This window comes from Mesoplodon densirostris, chromosome 18, assembly GCF_025265405.1.
Source record: "Mesoplodon densirostris isolate mMesDen1 chromosome 18, mMesDen1 primary haplotype, whole genome shotgun sequence".
In the NCBI taxonomy this organism is placed as follows: Eukaryota; Metazoa; Chordata; class Mammalia; order Artiodactyla; family Ziphiidae; genus Mesoplodon; species Mesoplodon densirostris.
In genome coordinates, this window is record NC_082678.1 from 6,029,833 (window position 1) to 6,040,536 (window position 10,704).

The 10,704-nt window shown below is 56.2% G+C and overlaps 1 protein-coding gene across 1 annotated transcript; it reads right to left on the bottom strand.

The window, feature by feature from the left end:
- Positions 1–3,419: 3,419 nt before the first annotated feature.
- LOC132478519 (keratin, type I cytoskeletal 15) lies at positions 3,420–10,004 on the bottom strand. The gene is made up of 11 exons (XM_060081698.1): positions 9,975–10,004; positions 9,564–9,696; positions 8,192–8,313; positions 7,302–7,826; positions 6,392–6,474; positions 6,152–6,308; positions 5,289–5,450; positions 5,078–5,203; positions 4,680–4,900; positions 4,203–4,228; positions 3,420–3,514 (listed from the first exon to the last, which is right to left on the bottom strand). The coding sequence occupies exons 1-11, from the start codon at positions 10,002–10,004 to the stop codon at positions 3,420–3,422; spliced, it is 1,680 nt and encodes a 559-aa protein (XP_059937681.1).
- Positions 10,005–10,704: the final 700 nt, after the last annotated feature.

Below are 10,704 nucleotides of genomic sequence, written 5' to 3' on the forward strand. Positions count from 1 at the left end.
TGGCTTTAAGTGAGAAGGAATATCTAGCAGGAATGGTATCAAGTCGGGTCACCCCAGCTGCAAATCTCATGGGAAAAGCTGCCACCTTCTTATTTCCCCTCGTGCCGCCAGCTGCCCACGGAGGGACAGGTGACCCCCAGGTGGGCACATGCCCAAGACATGAGTGAATGTCCAGAGCCATGTCTAAGGCAAGAAAGAGCAAAAGAGAAGAAAGTTCATGCATTCGTGCAACAGCTATTTATTAAGCTACCCCTCTGAGGACTCAGCGGTGCAGGGAGGAGACACAGCCCCTGCTGTCACAGGCCAGGCTCCCTTCTGAGGTCCCAGGACGCAGAGCAGCCCACAGACAACCTCGGGATCAGCTCGTCCAGTCAGACACCTCCATTTAAAGATGTGGAAACTGACACCCGGAGGAGAACAGGGACCAAAGTCCTCAGGGAGAGAGGGGTGGGCATGCCCCACGCCTGCTCTGGGAAAGCCAGCCTGAGCACAGAACACACCCGGGGCCCTAATCCCTAGTCCCGAAGCTGCCCTCTCTGTGGGGAAGAGAGAGGCCTGCTGCCTGCTTCCCGGATTGGCTGGAAACCCAGCCCCACCTCCATCCAGGGGCAGGAAGCGGGCTGTCTCTGCCCCGAAGATGATTTAAGGGCTCAGCCAGGCACGAGCTATCCCTGGGTGTGGACATCTCACTCCACGGTCAGGCAGGGGACAGGACTTGGCCAGTTCCAAGGGCTTCTCTGATAGCCTGTCCCTGAATCCCAGCAGAGCAGGAACGGGAACTCAGGGGAGATAGAAGCAGCCTCCCCTTCCCACCCCCACAGCTCAGGGTCTGGCCCAGAGAGAAGGCTCACTGGATGAGGGCTGAGCCCCCATGCCACCCTGCACCTTTGCAGATGTGGTTATTTTTGCAAGCAAAGAAGACTCTTCGGTGGCTGTTTAGAAGGCCTGAGACCTCTCAACAGAGGCCCGGAAGTCGGCGAGGCACGAGCAGCAGCCCGGCCACAGTGGGGTCGGAGAGTTCCCAAAAGGAGCCTGGCTGACCCCAGGATGTTGGGGACGTGGAACCTGGTGCTCTGGGCTTGAACCACAGCGTGAGAGACCAAGGTGGCATGTGACGACAATCTTTCTGACTGTAATGGCTGTGTGACACTTGAACAGGCTGCCCCTAGAGGTTAAGAAATGGGTTTCAGACCAGCACACCCTCTAAGGAAGGTGTTGCCAACTTCTGTCACCCTATGGCATCCAGGGAAAAGCAAAGGTCTGGAATCAGAGAGACCGTCCCAAACCCAGTTTCACTATTTCCTAGTTTATGGCTTCATTCAAGTGACTGAGCTTCCCTGGCCCTCGGTTTCCTCTTCTGAAAACTGCCTCTGAAGTCTGACCCCCAGCTTCAAAAGCTGTCTGGAGAGTAAATGAGATGCCATCCATTGAATGCCCTGCCCAGAGCCTGGCAATGTGCAGACACTTAATAAATTCCCTTTCCTTCCTCCGGCCCCAGGGAAATCTGGCCTCAAAGTGTGTACTCAGGAGACACATTCTAGATTAAATCTCCCCCAGAAAGAACAGATGCCACCTTCTCTCCAGCCATGGCTGCTGGGTGAGGAGTTGTGCCCAGCGAGACCTACGGGCTCCCTCTCAGAGGGCCCGGCCCTCCTCCCAAATGATCTGATTCCAAGGAGAACAGCGGCACCTCCTACCTGCTCTTCCCAACAGAACAAAGAAACCGGTTCTCCCTCTCCCCGCAATCCTCACCCGAGCCCAGCCCAGCCATGGCACCCAGAGTTCTCCACTTCCTCATTCCCTGCCCTCTATCAGGGGCTATGAATCCCAAAGGAAACAGCCCCAAACCAGAAGCAACAAATCAGGTGTGCATGGATACCGCTGCTCTAATGAGCCCTCAGGTGGAGACTGGTGACAGGAGAGCAGGAGCAGGATTTAGACAGAGAAGGACAAGTAGGGGTTGGTGTTGCTTTGGACTTAAGCTTGGAGAAATCAGGGAGGACTTCCTGGAGCTGGTGTTTTTCGCTCTGGGCACTTTCAGTGCTTTGTGGGGAGATGGCAGCTTCAGGGGGGATGGGGGCCAGCTTTGCAGGGGGGCAGAGAGGGGAACTGGCTCAGCCACTCTGGAGGTCAGGTGTGCCTGGCTGGAAAAGAGGGGAGGTTCGGGGGGTACATATGGTGAGGGCCAGAAGCAAGGAGGAAGGTCCTGGCAATGCGCTGTGAAGAACCAGGGCCTGGGGTCCCAGAACAAGCCCTGGTCTTGGAGTCATACAGGTGTGGGGCCCAGCCCCAGCCCTGCTGCTTACTATCCATCCACGAGGCCTCTGGGCAAGTCATCAGCCTGACTTCCTCATCTGTAAGTTTCTCTAAGTTCCCTCATCTCTAAGATGGAACAATAAATCCTGACCACCAGCAGTTGATTAAATGAGACCCTTAGGTGGGTGTGCCTAGCGCAGTGCCAACCATACAGTGGTGAACCAGAGCCATCTATTCAGTCAACCATCCAGTAAGTGATTAGTCCATGTGTCCAGCCCTGTGCTAAGTACAACACACTGCTCTAAGGAATCCCGCCTCCTGCTTCTGTGATCACTAAATGGGGTAAGCAAGACAGCAAGTCATCTGAGCCACCTGATTTGTCCCAGGCGCCCCAGGTAACCCAAAGAGTGACCGTGCAGGGACGAGTTCAAAGTCAGGGGGAGATGGAAGTGTGTGGGCCCTGGGCTTCCTCAGAGGCCACCAACAAGAAAAACTGGACATACTACCAAGAGATATTTGCAAAAGGAAAAGCAATTCTTTATTGCATGGACATGGTACAAACCATGAGCCTGTTACACGATACAGCTGCTTCTCACACCTCCCTGCTATAAGGGAGGTGGGAAAGCTGAAGCGGGGGTCTGGGAAAGCATGTGAAGCACCCAACTAGGAGATGAGGGACCCCTTGAGCTGGACCCTCTGAAGGCAGGGCCTGGAGTTTGCTTTTCCTTTCTTTTCTTTTTTTTCCCCTTTATTAATTATTTATTATTATTATTTTAGCTGTGTTGGGTCTTCATTGCCGCACGCGGGCTTTCTCTAGTTGCAGCAAGTGGGGGGTTGCTCTTGGTTGCAGTGCGAGGGCTTCTGATTGCAGTGGCTTCTCTTGCTGCGGAGCACAGGCTCTAGGTGCATGGGCTTCGGTAGCTGTGGCTCGCGGGCTCTAGGGCACAGGCTCAGTAGTTGTGGCTCGCGGGCTTAGTTGCTCCGTGGCATGTGGGATCTTCCTGGACCAGGGCTTGAACCCGTGTCCCCTGCACTGGCAGGTGGATTCTTAACCACTGCACCACCAGGGAAGCCCGAGTTTGCTTTTCTGGTCCCTCCGGCCAGCTGTCCACTCAGCCTGGGGAGGGTGGGGATGACGGGGGTGTCTCTCCTGCGCTGGGCACTTAGATGTCTCTCTTTTGAGAAGAAACCACCTTCCCATCCACTGACTCCTCAACATTGATGAGGACTTTGCCGCTGCCACCACCTCCCAGGGAGGCTGTAGAAAGAAGAGGCAAGCTTTAGAGTGGGAGACTCTCCATGTCCTCCCTCCCAAGGGGCCAGGACCTTGGCTGAGCTCTGGGAGAACTGCACAGCACCCCTGATAACGGCCATTGGCCAATCCTCCCAGAGCTGCCAGGAGGACTGGTGCTGAATCACTCATCAAAGAGATTGGCGGTGGCAGCGGGAGGTATGCTCTGCAGTGAGCAAGAATGTCAGGGCTTTTAAGCTGTACATAAACAGAAATTAATCATGGGCATCTTACCATAACTGCATGAAGGTGGGGCAGGCGGGGTGGGGGGAGGCAGGGTTTGGGGGGGCTATGCCCTGGACAAAGCTTACTCATCCTGGAAGGTTCTCAGTAAATCTTCAGTCCCAACCCTACCTGGGGCTGATAGAGGGGTCCCACTGGGGAAGAGGTACCTACTGGAATGGGCATGTCCCCACCCTACTGGGATGCTTGGCCTCTTTCACCTTCCTCCCCATTCCAAGAAGAATGGTGGCTTCAATAGCTTCCCTCTCCCCTCAACTCAGGAAGAGCTAAGTCTCTTGGACTTCTCTGGCCGTTCAGTGGTTAAGTCTCCACACTTCCACTGCAGGGGGCACGGGTTCAATCCCTGGTCGGGGAACTAAGATCCCGCATGCCGCCCAGTGTGGCCAGAAAAAAGAAGAGTGAAGCCTCTTACCTTCTCTGGTACCGATGCCAGCCATCCTGAAAGAAAGGGGGAAGCAGATGTAAGCAACGGACAAAAGCTCAGGTCTGCCTACAGGAGGCCCCGGGGCACAGCTTAGCCGTCCTCTCCAGCCCTCACACCACCCTCACTCCCACATCTGACTTCTCTAAAGCCTGGGACATCCTGAGAGCCACCCCCAAGCACACAGATTCTGATCTATGATAACACCCCATCTATTTCATGCTGGAAATGGAACCAGCATTAAATCCAAGACCACGAGCCCAGCTGCTATCATTTACAGAAGGCACACAGGTCCAGAGAGGTGACATGACCTGCCCAAGGTAACGGCCAAAGACTAGAGCGCAGAGTCCAGCACCTCTTACTCCTTGTTCTGTTCTCTTTTCACTGTAGATGCTGCACTTAAGATGACTCTCCCCCATCAAGCACAACTGGCCCCTCCCTCACTGCCCCCTGCACCCGAGCCCCCGCCTGGCGTCCTGGCCCTCCAGCAGGCTGCGGTAGGTGGCGATCTCCTGCTCCAGCCGCGTCTTGATGTCCAGCAGCATCTTGTACTCCTGGTTCTGGCACTCCATGTCGCTGCGGAGCTCGCTCAGCTGGGCCTCGATGCTGCTGATGAGGCCCTGGATCTGCTGCAGCTGCAGGGCGTAGCGGCACTCGGTCTCCGCCAGCGTGCTCTCCAGCCCGGCTTTCTGGTGGGGCAACAGACCAACAGACATCACATCAGGCTAGACAGGAAGCCGCCGAGGGCTTGGGGAGAGGGGCTGAATGGATCGCAAGGAACAGCCCCCAAGGGAGCTCGGGAACGCCAAGGCTTACACAGCCATGGAGGGTGGGAGAGGCTGGGGTGGGTGGGGTGGGAGCCAGACCATGCTGAGCTGGGACTGCAGCTCCATCTCCAGCCCCTGCATCGTGCGTCTCAGGTCTACGATCTCCGTCTTGCTGGTCTGGATCATCTCTGTGTTGGAGGCCACCTCCTTATTCAGCTCCTCTGTCTGTAGGTCACGCACAAGACAAGTGAGCTCCGCGGGCCTCCCAGGAGCTCAGGGAGCTGGAGCGGGGCTGGCAGGTCAGGCCCACCTTGCTGTGGAACCAGGCCTCGGCATCCCGGCGGTTCTTCTCCGCCATGGCCTCGTACTGCTCCCTCATCTCCGCCAGCACGCGGGTCAGGTCCACGCCCGGTGCCGCGTCCATCTCCACATTGACCTGGCCGGCCAGCTGGTTGCTGAACTCCTTCATCTCCTGCAGGGTGGGTGGGGCCCATTCAGAGACAGAGGGCAGAAGCCAGAACCGAGTCTGGGGTCCCACGTGCCAATCCCGGCTCCATCCCTAACTCACCACGTGACGTTGGCTCTGCCCCGTACCCACCCCGGGCCCCTGTTTCCCAGCTGCACATGAAGACTTTTTTTTTTTTTTCTTTTTTTTGCAGTTCGCGGGCCTCTCACTGTTGTGGCCTCTCCCGCTGTGGAGCACAGGCTCTGGACGCGCAGGCTCAGCGGCCATGGCTCACGGGCCCAGCCTCTCCGCGGCATGTGGGATCCTCCTGGACCGGGGCACGAACCCGTGTCCCCTGCATCGGCAGGCAGACTCTCAACCACTGAGCCACCAGGGAAGCCCCACATGAAGACTTTTGATCGCACAAGCCCCTCAGCACTAAGGGTCCCTCCTCCTCTCTAGGTCCTGCCGAGGGAGGACCTCAAGACAGTAGGGCCCTTGTGTGAGTTCATGAAGCAAATCAGGACAGCAGTGCTCACTGGCCACCTGGCCTGGCTATAGATCAGAGGAGAAAAGGGGTCTGGGTCGACAGTGCCCCTTCCTCTCCATGGGGACCCCTGTGTTGGGGGCGTGCGTATCTGAACCACGAAGCCCTTCTCCCAACTATGAGGAGGCCCCAGAGGCCCCACTCTGCCTCCCATCAGCCCCAGCCACTGCCTGGCTCTCACCTCCTCGTGGTTCTTCCGGAGGTAGGCCAGCTCCTCGTTCAGGCTCTCAGTCTGCAGCTCCAGGTCGGTTCTGGCCAGGGTCAGCTCGTCCAGCACCCTGCGCAGGCCGTTGATGTCAGCCTCCACGCTCTGGCGCACGGCCAGCTCATTCTCATACCTGGAAGGGAAGAGAGAACCCAAGTGAGGAAGGGTGAGGGGTCTGGGCCACTTGAGCTGGGAGAGGGAGCACAGGGAACATACTTGAGTCTGAAGTCATCCGCAGCCAGCCTGGCATTGTCCATCTCCAGGATAACCCGGGAGTTGTCGATAGTGGCCGCCAGGATCTGCAGGATACAGGGAGCTGGTGTCTAGAGGACCCCTCCCTCTTCCCTGCTGTTCTCCCTGCCCTGCACCCCAGGCGGGACCCCTCAGTAAACATCTCCTCTCTGACACCAGCAACGGAAGCCTGTAGGGCCCCGGGGCAGAGTCCAGGCCACCACTTGGTCTGCCCCAAGCCACCCTCCTCGTCTCCAGAACATGAAAGACCAAGGAGCCAGGGTTGCAGAGAACCCCCTGTGGAAACTGCCTGACCTGGAAAGGGTGCCCTCTTGGGGGTACTCCACCAACCTTCCCTGTAGACAACTCATGGTCGCCGGCCTCCTGCACACCTTAACACAGCCATGAATCTACAGAACATTCCAGTCAGGGGGAAACTGGAGGGCAGCTGCAGAAACTGGTGCAGGTGAGTGAAGGGTGAGTGAGTGGCTGGGAGAGCCCATACCCAGTTCCAGGTCTCCTAAGTTCCAACAGTGCTTTTGCCACCCAAGACATTCGAAGGGTGACGCAGGCAGTCCTGGCGTTCTGGACTCCTAGAACTTGAGGTTCATCTCTACACCTCCGTTCTTGCAAAACAACCAAAGGAACGCTCTAGGCAGAGCCCTGCAGGGTGTGAGCACTGCCCCCACCTCGGCCCCTACTGGTGGAGACCAGCGTGCCAGGATCCCCAGCACAGCCAGGTTGAGCAGATGTTTGCAGGCATCCACACCTGGAACGCATTCCCCATGCTCCAAGTTTGCCGAGGTTACACAGCATTACCTGGGAAAGCAAGGATTTCCCCCAGGCAGCTGGCACCAGCCACCTGCTCCCCTCTGCCTGACACCCAAGGACTCACCTTGTCTCGGAGTTCTTCGATGGTCTTGAAGTAGGGGCTGTAGTCATGCTCCGGGCTGGCTGGGCTCTGCTTCTGGTACCAGTCGCGGATCTTCACCTCCAAGTCAGCGTTGGCCTCCTCCAGGGCACGCACCTTCTCCAGGTAGGACGCCAGGCGGTCGTTGAGGTTCTGCATGGTGAGCTTCTCGTTGCCAGAGAGGAGGCCGCCACCGCCGAAGTCACCAAAGCCACCACCAAAGCCTCCACCCAAACCACTACCAGCCCCTCCACTGAAGCCGCCCCCATAGCCCCCTGCTGACCCCGAGGAGACAAACCTGGCAGAAGGAACTGAGATACTGCGGCTCCCACCTCCCCCACAGAGACTCCCCCCACCAAAGCCTCCTCCCCCAGCCATGAGGGAACCCCCCCAGGTCGAGCCACCCCCAAAGGTGGAGGAAGAAGTCTGCAGAAATGTGCTGCTCACGGCCAGGCAGCAGCCCTGAGCTCTCAGCAGCACAAGCAAAGCTGGCAGGAGGCGTGAGCTGGGCTGAAACCCAAGGTCTGCACCTGTCACCCCCAGCCCCAGGCTCCTTATATACCCCTCCCAGGGTGTTGTGGGACCATGTCTCCTCCCCCAACGGGAAGCCAACTCCTTCTGCGTTCCTGACAAACACAGCCACCTGCACACCTCTACGTGGCTGATATGGGGTTTTTCTTTTCTCTCTTTCTTTTTTTTTTTTTAATGCAACAAAAGAGATGATTCAGAATGAATGGTGTTTTGCCCCGGGCCATGGTTTTAACACCTGGATTACAGGTTCATCTGTACACTCCAGGAGAAAACCGAAAGGAGCAAACTCACATCACATCTGCCAGGCCTCCGCCTGCACTCTTAGAGGCTCAGGCCAACCTCACCCTCCGCTGGCCTTCTCTGCTGCCCGCAGGTGGCCGGCTCCCTGCTCTCAGTTTGAGACTCCACTTTTCATCGCTGCCCTGTGTGGTCCCTCTCACAGACCCCGTGTGACAGCCTGCGGGCTCTGGGGATTGGCGGGCAGAGGTACACAGAGGAATGCAGGGCCCACAGGGATAGGCTGAGGACAGGAGAGCGATCCTGAGTCAAGTCCCAGCTGAGGTGACCAGAGGGGCCAGCATCTGCCACTTCCCTGATGCTCCAAATGGACCCCTCTCCTCCTCTCCTCCCCCACCCCCAGTCCCCCTCCTTCTTCTCCAGCTCCCCCCGGCCCTCAGCCCCATGGCACTGGCATTCTCACAAAAGCCAGCGGGCTCAGGGCTGACAAGGGGCTGATTGATTATCCCACCGCCTGCCAACTACATGTCACTGAACCTTTGCTTGCTCCTGCGACAAGTTGGGGCAAACCTCTGCAGATAAGACGGGAGCAAGTTCCAGAAAGCCCCTGCTTTCTCCAGGGAGAGGCAAGTCGCTGCACAGCGGGGCTAGATTAACCCTGTTTGTCGTGTCAACCACCGCGAGGCTGGGGAGGGACCCGATCCAGAAAGCTGTATGTGCCTGAGCACCATGAGGAGGGAGGGGATAGAGAGGCCTGGAGGGCGGGCTGGAAGACACATCGGAGATGTTTTGGGGTTTTTTTTACATATTTATTGGAGTGTAATTGCTTTACAATGGTGTGTTAGTTTCTGCTCTATAAAAAAGTGAATCAGTTATACATATACATATGTTCCCATATCTCCTCCCTCTTGCGTCTCCCTCCCTCCCACCCTCCCTATCCCACCCCTCTAGGTGGTCACAAAGCACCGAGCTGATCTCCCTGTGCTATGTGGCTGCTTCCCACTAGCTATCTATTTTACGTTTGGTAGTGTATATATGTCCATGCCACTCTCTCGCTTTGTCACAGCTTACGCTTCCCCCTCCCCATATCCTCAAGTCCATTCTCCAGTAGGTCTGTGTCTTTATTCCTGTCTTACCCCTAGGTTCTTCATGACATTTTTTTTTCTTAAATTCCATATATATGTGTCAGCATACGGTATTTGTCTTTCTCTTTCTGACTTACTTCACTCTGTATGACAGACTCTAGGTCCATCCACCTCATTACAAATAGCTCAATTTCATTTCTTTTTATGGCTGAGTAATATTCCATTGTATATATGTGCCACATCTTCTTTATCCATTCATCCGATGATGGACACTTAGGTTGTTTCCATCTCCAGGCTATTGTAAATAGAGCTGCAATGAACATTTTGGTACATGACTCTTTTTGAATTATGGTTTTCTCAGGGTACATGCCCAGTAGTGGGATTGCTGGGTCACCTCGGAGATCTTGAAGGTCAAGGCACCGCTTCAGAGAGCAGGATGCTGAGGCCGGAGACGGGAGTCCAACACTCAGGAGAGCCCTTTTCTCTGCCACCAGCTCAGGGCCCCGTTTTCTGGGGATACCTGATACCTGTGGGCAGTGCCACTGGAGGCGTGGCCTGGCCCTCTGGCTTTGGCTGTGGGGTTTAGAGAGAGCCAGCGGTGGGGAAGTGAGCAAGACCAGGCTGGAGAGTCAGGAGGAGGACTCCTGGACCACAGCTGCAGCACCGTGAAGTTGACGGAGCTCTGGATTCCCTGGGACCTGGCTTCAAGCCTGGCTCTACCCATCACTGCTTGGAAAACCTTGGACACGGTACCTTTCAAGTCTCAGTTTCCTTGTGGCAATGGGCACTCTCAGCTCCCACTTACGGGGAAGCCCTGAGGCCCAAGAGCCCCCATCCTGCCTCCTCCTTGCTCCCCATCTTTTGAGGCACCGGATAGTGGGGTGCACGTCCAATACTTAGGACTCCCAAGTACCATCACCTGGGGGGACATTTTTTTTGTCCTTGGGCATCAGATCTGCCCTGTGAGTGACCGTCACACTCTGCCGCATTCTTCCATAACCAGCACCTATTGGGCAATGCAGGTCATTGTTATTATTGCTCTAATAACAGGAAATTCTTACTTCCACGGCATCCTTCACAGTTTACAAAGCACTTCTGCATCCACGCCTCCTCTATTGCTCACAGCTATGAAGGTGATCCCTGCCCCTATTTCAGAAGGAATGAAATTGCAGCTCAGAGAGGGAAGTGATTTGTATAAGGTGGTACAGCTAGTAAGAGGGCATTGCCAGGACTCACTGGGTCCTCTGGCCGCGCCCCCCAACACTCAAACAGGAGACAGGAAAAGAAGGTGTTCCCCTCCCCAGACCCCAGACTCCTGCACCTGAGCTGGGGTAGTGGAGTATTCCTGGTACGTGGGGGTGGACTTCTCCTCTCCCAGCATCACAGTGAGCCAGCCTCTGAGTGCTGGGCCCAGACAGTGAGGTATTGTCTCATGGGTGGTAGGATACTGTCTTTTCCTCTGAAAGAAAAATAATCAAACTCACATCAGCCATAGCTCATTAAAGCCTCTGCAGACATTACGGCCCCAGCAATTA

What these genes read in the sequence shown, in the direction of transcription:
- LOC132478519 (XM_060081698.1), bottom strand. Translation starts at nt 10,004, where the DNA reads ATGGGGGCTCTTGGGCCTCAGGGCTTCCCC. An exon ending in GCAGAGAAGGCCAGCGGAGG is followed by an intron (nt 7,827 to 8,191) that starts GTGAGGTTGGCC and finishes CTTGGGTTTCAG; the next exon opens with CCCAGCTCACGCCTCCTGCC. An exon ending in GCGGATGACTTCAGACTCAA is followed by an intron (nt 6,309 to 6,391) that starts GTATGTTCCCTG and finishes CTTCCCTTCCAG; the next exon opens with GTATGAGAATGAGCTGGCCG.